Source organism: Pyrus communis, chromosome 17 (genome assembly GCF_963583255.1).
Source record: "Pyrus communis chromosome 17, drPyrComm1.1, whole genome shotgun sequence".
NCBI lineage: Eukaryota > Viridiplantae > Streptophyta > Magnoliopsida > Rosales > Rosaceae > Pyrus > Pyrus communis.
The window spans coordinates 20,364,323-20,380,933 of record NC_084819.1 but is presented as its reverse complement, the minus strand read 5'-3'; the positions used below and the strand labels follow the sequence as shown (position 1 = coordinate 20,380,933).

The 16,611-nt window shown below is 38.4% G+C and overlaps 5 protein-coding genes across 5 annotated transcripts; 3 read left to right on the top strand and 2 right to left on the bottom strand.

Moving 5' to 3' along the window:
• The first annotated feature begins 2,308 nt into the window (after positions 1-2,308).
• On the top strand, positions 2,309-6,205 carry LOC137722546 (uncharacterized). Its single transcript, XM_068461575.1, has 13 exons — positions 2,309-2,487; positions 2,710-2,772; positions 2,910-3,080; positions 3,253-3,384; positions 3,473-3,612; positions 3,990-4,076; positions 4,322-4,447; positions 4,581-4,733; positions 4,910-4,981; positions 5,108-5,209; positions 5,491-5,661; positions 5,747-5,826; positions 5,922-6,205. The coding sequence occupies exons 1-13, from the start codon at positions 2,457-2,459 to the stop codon at positions 5,974-5,976; spliced, it is 1,383 nt and encodes a 460-aa protein (XP_068317676.1). The 5' UTR covers positions 2,309-2,456; the 3' UTR covers positions 5,977-6,205.
• A 77-nt stretch (positions 6,206-6,282) lies between these two features.
• LOC137722548 (PRA1 family protein E-like) lies at positions 6,283-8,000 on the top strand. Its single transcript, XM_068461576.1, has one exon. It carries the CDS (start codon positions 7,026-7,028, stop codon positions 7,680-7,682), a length of 657 nt encoding a protein of 218 aa, XP_068317677.1. The 5' UTR covers positions 6,283-7,025; the 3' UTR covers positions 7,683-8,000.
• A 592-nt stretch (positions 8,001-8,592) lies between these two features.
• Positions 8,593-10,548, bottom strand: LOC137722206 (pectinesterase-like). Its single transcript, XM_068461169.1, has 3 exons — positions 10,281-10,548; positions 9,374-9,853; positions 8,593-9,272 (listed from the first exon to the last, which is right to left on the bottom strand). Exons 1-3 carry the CDS (start codon positions 10,546-10,548, stop codon positions 8,593-8,595), a joined length of 1,428 nt encoding a protein of 475 aa, XP_068317270.1.
• Positions 10,549-11,624: 1,076 nt separating this feature from the next.
• On the bottom strand, positions 11,625-13,432 carry LOC137723106 (probable prefoldin subunit 4). Its single transcript, XM_068462266.1, has 3 exons — positions 13,304-13,432; positions 13,068-13,178; positions 11,625-12,017 (listed from the first exon to the last, which is right to left on the bottom strand). Exons 1-3 carry the CDS (start codon positions 13,310-13,312, stop codon positions 11,757-11,759), a joined length of 381 nt encoding a protein of 126 aa, XP_068318367.1. The 5' UTR covers positions 13,313-13,432; the 3' UTR covers positions 11,625-11,756.
• Positions 13,433-14,382: 950 nt separating this feature from the next.
• LOC137722545 (aspartic proteinase CDR1-like) lies at positions 14,383-15,982 on the top strand. Its single transcript, XM_068461574.1, has one exon. The coding sequence runs from the start codon at positions 14,383-14,385 to the stop codon at positions 15,850-15,852; it is 1,470 nt and encodes a 489-aa protein (XP_068317675.1). The 3' UTR covers positions 15,853-15,982.
• Positions 15,983-16,611: the final 629 nt, after the last annotated feature.

Sequence of the window (16,611 nt, the reverse complement as noted above, 5' to 3'; positions counted from 1 at the left end):
ATGGCTTTGCTTGTACAGAGGAAACTATTTCTACTTTCTAGAGAGAAAGAGAGAGACAGATACAGAATTATACAGGAAAAGGAGGAGAGAGGAGATCGAGAGGAGGAAGAAGATCGATAAGGTTATGATTAATTAGATATTAATTTCTGGAGTAATTTGTGCTACTAGTTACCATATCAGAGAGATTGAACATGTTTAGTGGCATGCATGCGTGCAAAAAACTGCAAATTAAGAAGGATCTATTGGCACCCATCGGACTCTTGGTTGGAGGATTAATCTGCTTAATTTTCTAATTAGTTTTGAATCCAATTAAATTTCTCTTGGATGCTCTGCGCAGCACGTTGATCATGTAAGACATCATTTTCGAAACTAGATCCCCTCCTGAGCTTAACAAAGGATCCCGGCCATTGAAATTTGATCCAACAACCACAAACAAAGAATCTCTTTAAAAGTTATAATAATTATAGCCGTTTGATCAAATTCCAACTGCCCGAATCATTTGCTCATGAGGCTTAGCCTCCTAAGTTCAGGGAGGGGATCCAGTTTATCATTTTTGGGACACAGAGAGATTTGATGATGTATAATATTGGGGACATCCCACATGCATGCAACCACACCATTAGTAACACATCCAACGGCCCAGATCATTTGCTCAGGAGGCTCAGTCTCCTAAGTTCAGGGAGGGGATCCGGTTCCATCATTTTTGGGACATAGAGAGATTTGATGATGTATAATATTGGGGACATCCCACATGCATGCAACCACACCATTAGTAGCACATCCGATCTTATCGATCAATGCGAAAGTGGAATTGAAGGAATGTAAACAATTGCCCTTGCTAAATAGAACTCGTATTCTTAGAAAAATTAATACTTTTATGAGCGTTTTAACGAAACACTTTTAGTATTGTTCATTTTTAACGAAAAATCATATTTTTACCTTTTCTTGGTACTATTTACTACATCTTTATTTGTCATTTTTCGTTAAAACTAAAGTTTTTTTTTAAACTTTTTGTTAATTTTCCTTACTTTTATTAGTTACAGATGATAATTGTCAATACATATTGCATCGACTCATTTCTAGGGAATTAAAATTATCTTTAAATTTTTGTGTTTAGAGTTGACGGTTCAAAATATTAGGACCACTCAATTTAAATCTTGTGACCCTCATTAGCTCATATTATTGGCCTACTTCACTCAAAAACAAGTTCTTGAATCGTTTGGATCTCTCTCTTAAACGTTCCAAATTTCTTAATTTGTTGGCTCCGAACATAAAAATGCGGCGAGTATCTCAACGCATTTCTTGGCACTGAAAATATTACTTTTGTTACTTTGGTTTTATCTTTATGGTCAACCTGTGAATTTTACTATCAATCAACAAGGACTGCAAGCTTATTACTCAAGAAGATCGGAGAAAATTCTATGGAGATCACACTGATGTACTCATATTAATTAAAATTGATGTACTTTCATCCATGACATAAGTTTTAATCTGCATCGCACATTGTGCTGGTTACATTAAAAGAAAAACAAAACAGATAGCTGGAAGAGGGGCCAATAATATTTTACGAAATTGTTTTCCAATTAACAAAAATAAAAACCAAATTGTTATTTGCCTTAAACTAGAAATGTACAAAATATACTGAAAATCCTATTAGTTTTAGAAAATAATTGATACGTGAATATGTGAGTCCTAGAAAAGTTTTAACTTTTAAAATTTTATGTATTACGTTCTTTCTGAACCTAGAATGTTCTAAGTGTATCCAAAGCTTCGTCAACTATGCACCCTTGATTTTGTCTTTTGCCTTTGAAAAACAACCCTACACATTTCTTTTGGGAAGAGCATTGTCTTCTTGATCACTTCATAGAAGGATGATTACTTTCTCTTTTTACTAAAGTGAAATCTAAACGAGAAATATTGCTAATAAAAAAAATATATATAGTGAGCGAAAACAAAATTTTTGGAGAATTATTTGACTAAGACAGTCTTGAACTCGTAGAATTAAGTAGAATCAAAATATAAAACGTTTTATTATTTTGTAAGAGATGTCTAATGATATGGTCAGACAACAGTATCAAAGATTTTTTCTGATAAAATTGAGTAACTTGGGGTAAAAATAACTACACTTCAAGTAAAAACTCATTAAAAAGTAAAGTTTGCCTCCGCAAAAATTGACCCTTTTTCTTTGTGTTTCCCATTTGTCGGGAAATGGATCATCTCTGGATCTCTTCTACCTAATTCCTTCGCCAAACAATTTAAATCCTTAAAATTTAATCAGCTATTATAATCTTTTTTTTAAGGAGAGTCATAAACCATAAACCCCAGAAACACTAGGCTCCTCCTCCGCCGTCTCTGCGTCTCTCTGTGTCTCAACCCAACCGAAAGTTGAACTCTTTCTGCTCACACCTTCAAAAACCCAACGACATAAACTACTTCTTCTTCTCTCTACCCTCCCCATGGCCGCTGACGCTTCTGCTGCCCTTGCAGGTTCCTTCTCCAACTCTTATCACTCACCCCTTTTCTTTGAATCTGGTTTCTGAGGCAAAAAGTTCACTAATTTATGATTGCCCATGATTTTTAATTCGTATGTATGTGTATATATTGATGCATAATCCCAATTTCTTTTGAATTCGTATCATTTTGTAAATTTCAAGATTGCTCCTTTACTCTTATGTAAAAGTAGAAAAGTAATTCTTTGATTTACTGCAGTGAGGGATAAAGTTCAACAATTTCTCAATGCTGCTGTTACTGGGAATCTTGATCTCCTAAAGAGTGAGCAAAAATACCTCATCTTTCTTGTGACGAATTGGGTTTTTTTAGCTTGTTTTAATTTGCTGTGGTTGTAATTGAATAGTTCCACAGTTTCTCAATGATTTGTTAAATTTTTATTGGGGTTTTGTTTCCGGTAGATTTGGCCCGGCAGCTTGATGAAGGGAAGGATTTGGCCAAAACTGTGGCTGATATTAAGGATGCCAACAAGCGAGGGGCCCTTCATTTTGCTGCGAGAGAGGGAAAAACTGAGGTGTGCAAGTACTTGCTGGAGGAACTGAAACTTGACGTTGATACAAAGGATGAAGACGGTATGTGCTTTGTGTTATACCGTATATGTTTTTATTAAACGAGACCAGAGTGCGACTTTAGAATCTCTATGGGTGATATAGAAACTTAAGCAGACACATGCTTTTAATCTAAGAGCTTTGCATTTATTGGCATACCATGAGTCTAATTGGTAGAAATTTTTACTGTTTGCAGGTGAAACTGCTCTTATCCATGCTGCTCGGCAAGGACATACGGAAACTGCAAAATACCTTCTTGATTCTGGTGCCAATCCTGGGATAGCTAGTGAATTGGGAGCCACAGCTCTTCATCATTCTGCTGGATTAGGTGAGCTTTCTAAACTCTAATTTAGTTTTGTAAATGTTAAGCTCTCATAGTAGCGTTTCATCAATAAATGGTTTGTGCTTGTTTGCAGGAGACATTGAGTTGTTGAGGTATTTGATTTCCAAAGGTGCTGATGTTAATTCACAAAGTGACGCTGGAAGTCCTTTAATTTGGGCTGCTGGTCATGGTCAACAAGATGCCGTGAAAGTTCTATTAGAACACAATGCTAATGTAAGCTTTTGAGTATTTAAATACATGTTTTTTTTTTTTTTTTGAAGTTCTGTTGATGAAGTGTCTATAATATGGGTACCTCTTCGTGAAGATAGCAGAAACTAGCCCATGCTTTTAGGGTCTCTCTCAGTTCCCGTCATATTTGTCGTATGAACAATGGGGCCCTTATCTGCAAAACGTTCTCATTTTATACATCATATAGTATTATATTTATTTCTACAACTTGCTTTTGTGGATTTTCTGTTTTCAAACTTGGTTCACTTGTAATTCTGGTAATTCCTTGATAATTGTGTTATAACAAAGTGTTTTCTTAATGTCACTGAACCATGCGGTGAGATTTTCGTATGTTGTTCATTTATCTGGTTTCTGTTTTGCAGCCAAATGCTGAAAACGATGACAATATTACGCCTTTGCTGTCATCTGTTGCTGCTGGTTCACTGCCATGCTTAGAATTATTGATTCAGGTTCGGTTTTCTGTCATAGTATTCCGGTAATATAGCAAAACGAGTTTGCAAGTGGCATGTAAATGATTTCTACCCTTTTTGTTTTTGGGGCGGGGGCAAATACGAGATTTTATATATGCTTTAACAATTTATAAGTCAATATGAATTCAATTTTTATTTGTATAGAGTTGGTAAGGATTCTGGACACATTAATCTTTCTATAATCATTCTACCTGCGTAATTTACTTTTCGATTTTATTGTATAGGCTGGTGCCAAAGTAAATATTAGTGCTGGTGGAGCAACCCCTTTGCACATTGCTGCCGATATTGGGAGCCCAGAGATTTTGCAATTATTGTTAAAAGGTGGAGGTGATCCCAATATCACTGATGAGGTAGTTCACCGTCCCTATGTATGAATTATCTTTTCTTATCATTAGAAAATGGTGATTTCCTTCTTTCTATAATTTGGATTGTCCAATCTTTTAGTAGCACATAGATTGATGTTGACTTTTTATTTCACCCCAGGATGGCTTGAAGCCAATACAGGTTGCAGCTGGAAGAGGGAACCGCAGTGCCGTTGAGATTCTCTTTCCCTTGACATCAAAAGTTGAAAGTATCCCGAAATGGACGGTTGACGGCATACTTGAGTATATGCAGTCTGAAACAAGCAGACAACAGGTACCAAGGTCTTGACATTTCATATTATACATCCACAAAGCTACATAATAATAGGTTGCTTCGATTTGCCCCAATTTTGCCTTATAAACTATGTTTTGCATATGAACACATAACATAACAGCATTCTCTAGATTTTGCTCCCATTTAAGCTACCTCTGGCATGTCAAAATTTTCAGGAAGCAGTGGGAAATTTCAAGGAACTTAATGTGTCGAAAGACTCTGCTTCACCGAAGAAAGATCTGCCTGAGGTGCTCACTTTTACCCTGTAACTTAACGTAGCATACTGGCTTATAGATATACTTTGTGTATTCTTGAAATATGATTAGCATTAAGATTTAAATTGTTTTGCATTTACGTCTTAACAACTTCTTCAGGTGTCACCTGAAGCAAAGAAGAAAGCTGCAGAAGCAAAATCAAGAGGAACTGATGCTTTCAAAAGAAGGGATTATCAGATGGCCATTGATGCGTATACACAGGTGTAGTATACATCTTTCTCTGCTACTAGTATTAATCATTTTCCTAGTTGTGTTGCGAGTTATGATTCATTTGGTCAGTCCCATGCTTAAGACAAGTTTATTGGACTACTGTGGGTCCTGTTCGATATAGAATAGTACAAGGGCAACGTTTGATTGTTGTGATGTACAATTGAAAAATAGTTCAGATGACTGCTTTGTGAAGTGTGCGTGATGGGGAAAACAACCGACCTGCTTTGCTTATGAAATACTGCTGCTAAAATTCGGTGGCTTTGTATTTTCAGGCTATTGATCTGGACCCAACCGATGCGACTTTGTTTTCTAACCGAAGCCTTTGTTGGATGTGTCTTGGTCAACCCGAGCATGCATTAGCTGACGGAAAGACCTCCCGGGAATTAAAGCCAGAATGGGGAAAGGCTTGGTACCGAGAAGGTGCAGCGTTGCGACTGTTGGAGGCATGTACTCATCTTCCCACATATTCAAATATAATTTTTCTAAGAAAAAAGAACAATATCCAAGAAATATTATTTGTTACTGCAGAAGTTTGATGAAGCTGCCAATTCTTTCTATGAGGGCGTGAGGCGGGATCCCGAAAATAAGGCACTTGTAGATGCTTTCAGGTTTGTATTCGAAAACTCCTCGGATTCTTCCTCCTTCTTTCAGGTTTGGTTCACCTGCTCTGGTTTTTCAAGTGCTAACTGCTTGCCCTTTACAGAGAAGCGGTTGAAGCTGGACGGAAATTTCATGGCGCTGAAGAACAGAAACCATAGTTTGCCGGATGCCTGTATCCAAAGACGACCAGTCAGCAGGAGGCGGACCCGCTATTATGCCGGATTGAGATCGTTTCCCCTTCTTTCATCATAGTGGTGTGCTGTTCTAATTAGAAACTGAGATTGCTATAGTAATTCCGGTGGCTTTCCTTTCTTCAATTTTGTTAGGGATAAATGTTTGTGATTTTGTGGTAGTGTTTTCGAGTAATTCGTACCCTCTTTATTTGCCTATTGTTCCTCCCGTCTAAATCGGGGGCTGACCAACTAACTTAACTCACGTCTAACATTAAATTACAGAATAACGTACAACACCATCAACAAACAACGCTATCACAGAGCCACGACAACAATGCTGTCACTTGGGTTAAAAAAAAAAAAAAAATAACAACGTACAACATCAGCTGATCACAGAGCCATCTAAACTCATCACAACTGGTTCTTTGTACAACTCCCTCCTTGATTATCCCTATGTCTGTCACAGTAAAGCATCTCTACTATCTACATGTCGCTGTCATTACTACGGCGGCGATGGCGATTCCGATTACGTTTGGACTTGAGCTGCTTCCGGGACCTATTGACAGCGGCATTGTCACGAGGCGTCGTGCATTTTCTCACTGAACTACTGTACGAGCCAGAATTGAAATGACGTGGTGCATCATTTGTAAAATCTTTTGTTTGATGCAACTTTCGTCGTAACATCTGTCAACTGATATAAGTTTTACACTAAAAAGAGGAAATTAGGCTAAAATGGCACAATATACGAGTCACAATAATGTAGTATCGAACTCTTCATCAACGGAAATTGAAACCTTGAAGTCCAACCCATTTTCCTCATTGTTCACGTAAACGCCACGTCACAAGTGACGAATAAAAACTGAAACTTGACGTTATGATACAGAAGGGCACCACTATTTTTAAAGCAAAATTCCAGTTGTGCTCCAACAACAAACTACTTTTTCCCACTTAATTAAAAAAAAAATATATATATATATATATATATATATTATATCTCGCACCAAAATTCCCCCAATTTCCAGTTTCCACCAACAATGCCGCTAAAAACACCGGCGGGTTACGGCGGCACCACCGTCACCGCCGCCCAAATCGACCCGCAAACCTCCAAATACCTCACCTTCACCTCCCGCCCTGTACCCCAGACCTCCTCCCAACCCCTGTACCCCACTCTCAACTCCCAAACCGTGTACCCGACGAGTCGCCCATGGCCCGAGATCTTCTCCCTCACCTCCTTCTCCGTACCCTACAACTACGCCGACGCAATTGCACGAATCAAGCGCAACACCGCCTACTTCCGCGTCAACTACGTCATGGCGACGCTCTTCATCGTCTTCTGCAGCCTCCTCTGGCACCCGATCTCTATGATCGTCTTCCTCATCGTCCTCGTCGCCTGGCTCGCCCTCTACTTCTTCCGCACCACCCCCGTTGTTCTGTTCAATCAGACCTTCGACGACAGGGTCGTCACCGTCGTGCTGGGATTGGTCACTGTCGTGGCGCTGGTATTCACTCACGTGGGTTTAAACGTGCTGGTGGCACTGATCGTCGCCGCCGTGGTTATTGGGCTCCACGCGGCGTTTCGCGTGACGGAAGACTTGTTTCTCGACGAGGAGACCGCCGCGGAAAATGGGTTGGTCTCGGTTGTTTCTAGCCAGCAGACCCTCCGCCCTCCGACTTCTTACACCCGGATTTGAGTTGAACCCGGTAAAATCGGGTTTTCGGGAATTCGGATTTACGGTTTACTGAGGGGGTTGGATATTTTTTACCGGGAAAATTGGAATTTTTGTGCGAATTTTTTGGAGGGCTGAAATTGTAGAGAGAAAATATAGCGATTGCAGTGGCAAAGGTGTTTGATTTTTTGATTTTTTGATTTTTTTTTTATTTTTATATCAAATGGTTGGTAAAGTTTCATTAGCACTACTTCTGTAACAGTTTGTGGTGTATTTTCTAGTCTATTCGGAGTAACATAAAATTGTCGTTTCAATTGGTTTTCTGTTAAATATAAAAATGTTATGGCGATTATGTTTTATTACGACTTTTCATGAAGTTTAGTGTTATAGAGATGTTGTATAATTCCAGATGGACATATGATTGGAATTACATCAAAAGAGAGACTTCAATAGGACTATTATGATTATAGTAACTTTCGTCTTGGATGTGATCAAAATAAGAGAGAATACGCATTTTTATTTTTTATGTTGTATTAATGCTTGCTTGCAACAAAGTTTGAGAAATCTTCAATAGGAAAAGCTTGATGGAGTACTTGGTTGGGCACTCTCACAAGGAATGCGACTTCGTGTATTGAGAACTATACTTATAGAAAGTTGAATGATATCCTTATACGGGCTGAGTGGCGTGACCAACTACATAATCAAACCTTCTTATTAAAGGTATAACATTATGCAACTCGAAGCAAATGAAACTCATATATTGAGTAAGAAAGTATACACACTATTTTAATTGAATTCATCTAATTTTATACATCCATATATTTATTAATCTTTGGATTGGGTAAATGAAAAACAAATTAAGAGATAAAAATAAACCATGACATAGAAGGAGAAAAAGAGCATGAAAATCATTTCTCTATGTTTAATAACTGAATTAGTCCTCCAATCCACGAATGAATGGAATATTTGTAGGTGTAAGCCATGAGTCCCCCTCAATAAACTTGGCTGTTGTAAACTCATCAGCCTCGCCCGGGTTCTCAATCACATGGTAACCGGGCCAATTGACCCGGCTCGAAAGCCCGGCACCTGGCCCATTATTCGTGTACTCACCGTAGTACAAAGTGTCGAGTGCAGATTTCCCCTTCCATTCAATCCAACCCTGTGGTTGTATAACATTGCTAATGTACGACTGCATGAAAACTGTACGTGAATACTTTCCCCAAGGCCGACCTAAGTACCCGGCGGCTACGTCGGAGTCAGCGGAGATAGTACAAAACTGGAAGGAGAAGCCGGTGGGGTCGTTAGGGGCGTAGCGGCCGTGAGCGGTGACAGTGTTGATTACGGCAGGTATAGTTTTCTTGACGGTGATCAAACACTTTTGGAAAACAGCAGCGCCGTAGCCAAAGATGAAGTCGAGGCTGCCACTGATTTGGCATTCTCGAAAGAACTGACGACCGGCATGCACAAGCAACGTGTCTTGGTATCCGCTGATCTTGCAACGGTAGAAAACTGCGCGATCGCCGCCGGATAGAAGTGCAACTGCCTGATAGTTTTCTGGTCCGGCTGTGTTCTCAAACCCTATGTCCATTGCAATGAATCCATCTGCAGAAACCGCTGAAATAGAAATAGTTCACGATAACATGTTATCTTGTCAGATTGTTATTCGATATGAATTTTTAGGTAACTCAAACCATATGTCCATTCTGGTGCCATACCAAATGTTGCAGAATAAAATGTTTCCCAACCACCACGAAAGCTTCGACTGCCGGAAATCGTAGTAACGTCCATGCCCTCGCCGATTAGGACCAGATTGCACTTCGAGCCGTCGATGTTCACGTTCTCCTTGTACACTCCTCTCTTAACAAAAATCACGAAGTAATTCTGGCTGTGACTCGGAGCCACCGCCAGGGCCTCCGTAATTGTTCTGAAATTCCCACTCCCGTCTTGAGAAACGGTGACTTTCGGAGTTTTCCAGAAGTCCAGGCCAGCCGTGGCTTCAATACGACCAGGTTTCGCTTGCAACATTTTGAGCAGATCCTGGGTTGATGAGCTCACTTGCTTGAAGCTCTGTGCAATCATGGAGTATCTGGTCCCATCAAATGCTTCCATGCATGTCTTTTGTCTCTCAATATTTGCATTTAACCTTGTTCTTGCATGGGAAATGACATCACCATTCCCATTGTATTGTTTATAATCTGTAAATCGATGAGACTTTGCGTAATTTAGTTATTTTTCTACACGGATATGTGAAAATAAATTCGGTTACAAGTTTTTGTCAAAACATAATTGGAGAGACAATAAACAGAAAATCAAGATTGCACTAAACCTTAGATTATATATGATTTATTGTCTGTCTACGTTTAGTGTGATATATTTTTGTTTTTAACTAAAAAAGTTTCGGAAAATGTGCAAAATAAAACAGATTAAAAAGAATAAAGAAGTAATAACACTTGCTTAATTACGCCTTATTGTTGGTTTAGTGTCCAATTCCAGTTTGGGTTTTGGAGAAAGTACTCACTAATTCATGAAAGAAACTAAGAGATGGTTAAGAATTTAGACCTTGATGAACTGTAGATAGGGACCAATTCATGGCTTCATAGGTTGAACCAAGAATATATCTACAGTGTGAAATAGCTATTTTCAGATTTCGATCATCATCTTCGCCGGCATCGGCATCGGGATCAGCGTACATGTGGATGTTCGACATGGCAGAGGCCACATTTTGTACAAGCTCCATGGTTGAGTCCAGTGACCTTTCGAGCACAGGTGAAGGCACGTTTTTGTAGAGGGAGCCAATAAAACTAGCACAAGTGTTCATCGACAGAGCACAGAGGCAAATGGTGAAGAAGATGGAACGGCAGGGAAGCTTCATCTTCATCAATGGACTCATGCGTGAGAAGCAAAGAATGAATTATCGTGATCCCCAGCCTCTACATTTATCGAGCATGCTTATATGTTTCACAAAAATGTATGCAGAAACATGAATGGTAAAGGGCAAATTTCATGGCGGGATCGAATAATTACCATTAATTATGGACGTTAATATAATCGTGCAGCAAACAATTACTCTGGGATTTGTTTCTGATTAAATCCATATCACACTTATTTATTTCCAAAAATTTATCATTTTCTTCCCATTTTTGTTTCATTAATTAGGAATTCTCGCATGTTTAACTTTGTGTTTTTCTTTGACCCTACTACTTTCTTTGTTTAGCTAAGCTGAAGTCAATTTCGATTCCTTCATTTGAACAGAACAGTATTCTCTCCCCTCCAAATTCCTTCTCCTCTCTTTGGGGTTTTCATGGCATCAATGTAGCTATTGGTGCAAATAGTATTGCCTAAAAGTCCTAATACAAAGACTGCACCCCAAAAAACCAAAAAGACTTGCAGATGTTGCATGGAGCTTGATTCCGTTTGCTTCTTCTGTTTTTATATTATTTTTTCTTCTCTGTCGGTGTAGTCTGACAACACCCCAAAATCATGGCATCAATGTAGCTATTGGTGCAAATAGTACTGCCTAAAAGTCCTAACACAAAAACTGCATCCCAAAAAGCCAAACAAACTTGCAGATAGTAGTATATACAAGCTAAAAATAGAGTTAAAAATCAAAGGGTATAAAAATAAATCACATATTGAATTGGATTTATGAGGATATATTAGGTAGTAAAATAGGTTTTAAAGAGATATTAATAGTTTAGTTAAAAATCAAATGGATGCAAAGAGTAAGTTGAGTATCGAAAAAAGTTAGATGAGTTTAAATAAAATTCCCCTTGATTTAAGCATGTTAGAAATTTGACCATTTGAGTTACAAGTCGTTGAGTAAGAATCGAAGGCCGGTCAAAGCTTGGCCACTTTGTGCAGGAAAATTCAAGAGGTAGGCACCATATCTTGGCCAACAAACTTAACCTACATTTGCCGAATTTCAGGGTTTTACTGCAAAAATCTCAATCGACTTTCTGAAATAAAGAAGTGGAACAAGTTTCTTCATGTATTAAAACTATAAGTGAACAATTCCTTCTAAAAACAACATTCAACAGTGAAATTCATATCAACAGCAAATCATTCGAGAAACGGAACTACGGAAACAAAGTCACGCTTTTAATCCTCCTCTAGATTGATGGAGTCCTTGAACTTTCCATACAGAATTTTCTTCAACTCGGCCATCTGTGCAAGAATAGATTCCTTCTCTTCTTCAAGCTTCTCTAAACTTTTGCTCGTCGCCTCTTGCATCTCTTCTATCCTGCTCTCCACTTCTTCTTTCGGCACGTGGGCAAAGACTTCACCTATCTGGAACCGGACCACCTCCTCGTCAGTGAGAATCAACTCGTTGCTAGCATCCTCCAGATTATCCTTTGATTCCTGGATGGCAGCATTGCATCAAAAGAAGGCACAATTGGTGTTCAAGTTCAACTGTTAACAGTAATACCCATAACTGAGAGTTGAGAACCAATCTGATATAATTCTTAACTTTAACATGTTAAAACAATACTGGAAATTGAATTAACTTTTTTGAAGGTGGAAATTGGATTAACTTAGTTTAAGAGGAAAATTGCAATATCCGAAGAACATTTATGTCACAAATTGATCACCGACTAATCAATGGACTAGAGAATCGACCATAAGGCTCTCAAGGAAAACCAAAAAAGTAGACCAAATTCAAAATGTATAGGCCTTTATCCCTGCTTGAAGAGACAATATAACTCCCAAGGAAAACCAATTGTGCTAAAGTAAACTTTGATACAAAGATACACTTAAAATTATCATCACACAGAATCCCAGCATGGAGGATCACGATAAATTTGATGATTAGTCAGTTGGCACATATCAGGAACCCTATTCCACACCGGCCAACAAGTTTTTCATGTTAAACCATCCACTAAAACCATAGAATCAAACGCAATTCCGTTATCAACATTTGTCAAAGCGACTTTCTGAAAGTAATGCCGATTGTACAACATAAAACTCGTTGCTTTCAGGCTAGTTTGAGAAATCACCTGGTGCAACAATCCCCCAAAACCTAGAAGACTAACGAACAAGTCAATCCGTCTTCAGCATAGCAGCACTTTCAGATTACAATCATGGTAAAAGTTCTATAAACCTTCGACACTAATCCATTAAAACAAGTTTAATTCTGACCTTATCAAATGCAAGACAAAAAACAGAACATGGCATTCTCCAATTTTTTGCAATCACATCAAGTACAGGGACAAAAAGACTTAATCTTTAAACAGAAAGAAGAACAAAAAATCTAAGCAACCAAAAACCCATAAAATTCAAGCAAATTTACAACTTGGGTTGGACGAATTATCGAACCCCATCTCAAGAAATTCAACGAAATTCAGTTCAAAACCAAAATGAATAAAAATCCCATTTAAACATAAAGAGAAAAAAAAAGTCAAAAGATTTTACCTTGGCAAATTTGATCTCGTCCTCGAGCTCGTGAAACCGGTTATTCAACCTGCCAAATTTGTTGATGTTCTGCTGGTCCTCCCATGTCACCTCCGTCTCAGATCCTCCACCCTTTTGCCCCAAAAAACTTATAAGTTAAATAATACAAATTATAAAACTTTTTGCAGGGAAATGTTTGAAGTAAATACGTACAGAGAAATTAATTATGCGAATAAAATATTAGGGTTCGAATTCACCTGCTGCATATTTGATTCAAAGCGTTGAACGAACACGAAGAAGCTGCTCAGTGAACTGTGAAGAGTAAAGTCTGTCAAGAGGCTGCAATGGGTATTTCCGTACTTATGTCAGTCAGCCATTCCCGTTTGGGCTATTGACAGCACAAATACAATTTTGGGCCTTCCAGGTACAAAGTGGATAATGTAAATTTGGGAAAGATTTTTCAATGTGTCGGGGACAAGATCCGATACAGTAAGACCTGGTTTGGTATTGAGGTGATTCTGAAAAAAGTTGGTATCAAAAAAAGCTGGGAGCTGTTTTTGTGTTTGGTAAACATTCAGCTTCAGCTTTTTTTCACAGTTTTGGGTGAAAAAAAGCCAAAAACAAGAAGTTGCAAAACCTAACTTTGAAAAATCAGCTTTTTTCACATCTGTTTTACATAAAAGTTTACCAAACACTATAATACTGTTTTTTTTTTTAAAGTACTTTTACAAAAAAAATTTACCAAACACTCTGCTACTTTATGTACAGCTGCTTATTCTCACAACACAGCAGAATCAGCTTTTTTTCAAAGCACAGCAATACCAAACCAGTTCTAAGTGTCATAATACAAGAGATTAGATACATGAAAACAAAAATTTCTCACTATTTATATTATGATACTTGTTATACCGGGCTCTTTTCGTAGCATATTTTTAAGAAATAACTAAATTACGAATATCGTTCTACAACACTAATCATGTGACTTAAAAAAAAAAAAAAAAAAAAACGTGTCTCTAAATATGGCATCAACTGTTGAAACCTGGCGAATTCATAAGTTTGAAACCCAATAAATGAGGTTCAAGCTTTGACCAGGGTCCCGAGTAACAACTGAACCTATAAAAACAAGTGGTATGGAGCTTTTCACACAAAAATGTGGCCTCCTTCAAATTTTCTAAAAAAAAACTGTCACCCCCTTTCTAAGATTAGAATAAAAGGAACTCCATGTGTTACTAGTGAATTTTTAGCCATTAACATAAACCCTAGCACCTTATTTAAGCACTAATTATACACTTAATTTCTCCTCTTACATCTCCTTTCCTGAAATTCCATGTAATATATGGCATCTGCAGACACTAGAGGTCTTTCTCTTTTACACAATTATGGTGTAGTGGCTATGATTTTGATCATTTATCTAGTCATATGCCATAGTTCAGCTATACAAGCGAGGAATTCTGATGTTAATGGTGGATTTAGTGTCAAACTTATTCGTCGAAATTCTCTAAATTCACCGCTTAACAATCATAATTATAAAATTTCTCGACGTCTTATGGAAGAAAGTACCCCACAATCAGAACTAAAGCGTGACAAGGAGGGCGGTGAGGGTGCACAACTTATGAAACTCTCTCTTGGAACTCCATCCTATGAGATTTATGCAGTGGCGGATACAGGAAGTACGTTGTTGTGGACGCAATGTGAGCCATGTCCGACTTGCTACAAGCAGAAAAATGCCAAGTTCGACCCGAAGAAGTCCTCATCGTATGCCACCCTTCCATGTACTGCACACGAATGTAGTTATGCTAACGACACTGGCTACACCTCTTGCTCAAATGATGATCAAAAGGTTTGCAACTACAATTACACTTACATGGATGATTCCATAACGCAAGGGGTGATGTCGAAAGAGACGATCACGTTTGGATCCAGCTCTGGGAAGCCGGTTTCATTCAAAGACGTTGTGTTTGGCTGTGGACACAACAACACCGGGGAAACTTTCGCCGAAAATGAAATGGGAATAGTAGGGCTTGGAGCTGGGAATTTATCTATTATTTCTCAACTTGCTCCTCACGTTGGAGGCAAGAAATTCTCACATTGTCTCGTACCCTTCAATCCGGATCATCCCAATGATGCAAGCATCATGAGTTTTGGGAAGGGGAGTGAGGTTTCGGGTGACGGTGTGGTTTCGACGCCTTTGATCACTAAAGCAGATAAAAACCAATATTTCGTCACGGTTGAAGGATTCAGCGTCGGAGAACAGTTTGTGCCATTTAACTCATCAGGGTCGGTTTCAAAAGGGAACATGTATCTTGACTCGGGAACACAAGTGACAATGCTGCCACAAGATTTTTACGGCAGATTGGTAGAACAAGTAAAGAAGGTGATGAATTCGTCGCTAAAACCAGTCGAAGTACACGACGAGTCTGGAACTGTGCTTTGCTACAACACCACGGAGAATCTCAAAGCACCATTATTGACGGTTCATTTTGACGGCGGTGCTAAATTGCAGTTGTCACCGGCACAAACTTTCTATCAAAACAAACAATATAAATTACACTGCTTTGGGACGCTTAACGCAAGTGATACAATAGATGAAGGAGTTGGCCTCTATGGAAGCTATGCTCAGTCAAATTTTTTGATTGGTTTTGATCTTGAAAAAATGTTGGTCTCCTTCAAGGCAGTTGATTGCAGAAAAACTAGCAGTACTAGTCCTAGCCCTAGTCCTAGTCCTAATAGTGCTTTTGCTATTCATTTCTCTTATTTCTTCAACTACGTTTTCAGTTTTATTTTGATTGTAATTTTGTACTTGTAGGAAATTAACTAGCCGAAGGAGCTTGGGTATAAAAAAATGAATCATTAAAATGTTTCGTGTATGAGGGGGAAGTGAACTTACAATATCGGATGCATGGATAAATTAATGTTCTTAATCACTTGAGTTTAAAACGTCATGTGTTATTTTGTATCCTTAACCATATTCTCTTACTTATGCACTCTTGTGCTATTTTGTATCCTCATTCAGTTCCTTCTGAATTTCAATTTCTATGCGACGTAGGACTAGGCGAGTAGACTTCTTGGTTGATGATGATCATGTAGATTTTTATCATGTGGTGGTGATGGCAGGAGACCCAGTAATATTCCAAGCCAGGAGCCAAGTATTTAACCATGTAAAAAGTAATTAACATGGATATTATTCTTACTGTGATATTAAGAAAAATTGATTACCAAAAAACGAACTAGAAACCCTAGAAATGACGTTCTAGCTCATGAAGGCTTTGACCAGAAAATCATGTGGCCTGAAAACCTCTCCCATGCAAATTTTCTGAAAACAAACATTGCTACTCTCTCTTAATAAACTCCATTTTTGCAGCACTTTTCTTCTTCTTGAATCTAAATCCCTCTTCTAATCTCTCTTATGGCAGCTGCAAACACTACTACTTCATAAACTTATACGATTTTAATCACTTTTCTAATTTATCTATGCCGTTCAGCTAAGGGGCTTTGGGCACAAAATTAAGGACAGAAATGAGTCTCTTTGAACACCAAGAGGGTGAAACAGTGCCCATTCTATACA

What these genes read in the sequence shown, in the direction of transcription:
- LOC137722206 (XM_068461169.1), bottom strand. Translation starts at nt 10,548, where the DNA reads ATGAGTCCATTGATGAAGATGAAGCTTCCCTGCCGTTCCATCTTCTTC. An exon ending in GAAAATAGCTATTTCACACT is followed by an intron (nt 9,854 to 10,280) that starts GTAGATATATTC and finishes ATCGATTTACAG; the next exon opens with ATTATAAACAATACAATGGG. An exon ending in ATTTTATTCTGCAACATTTG is followed by an intron (nt 9,273 to 9,373) that starts GTATGGCACCAG and finishes TTTCTATTTCAG; the next exon opens with CGGTTTCTGCAGATGGATTC.
- LOC137722546 (XM_068461575.1), top strand. Translation starts at nt 2,457, where the DNA reads ATGGCCGCTGACGCTTCTGCTGCCCTTGCAG. An exon ending in CGAAGAAAGATCTGCCTGAG is followed by an intron (nt 4,982 to 5,107) that starts GTGCTCACTTTT and finishes CAACTTCTTCAG; the next exon opens with GTGTCACCTGAAGCAAAGAA. An exon ending in CCATTGATGCGTATACACAG is followed by an intron (nt 5,210 to 5,490) that starts GTGTAGTATACA and finishes TTGTATTTTCAG; the next exon opens with GCTATTGATCTGGACCCAAC.
- LOC137722545 (XM_068461574.1), top strand. Translation starts at nt 14,383, where the DNA reads ATGGCATCTGCAGACACTAGAGGTCTTTCTCTTTTACACAATTATGGT.
- LOC137723106 (XM_068462266.1), bottom strand. An exon ending in ACGAGATCAAATTTGCCAAG is followed by an intron (nt 12,018 to 13,067) that starts GTAAAATCTTTT and finishes GCTGCCATCCAG; the next exon opens with GAATCAAAGGATAATCTGGA.
- LOC137722548 (XM_068461576.1), top strand. Translation starts at nt 7,026, where the DNA reads ATGCCGCTAAAAACACCGGCGGGTTACGGCGGCACCACCGTCACCGCC.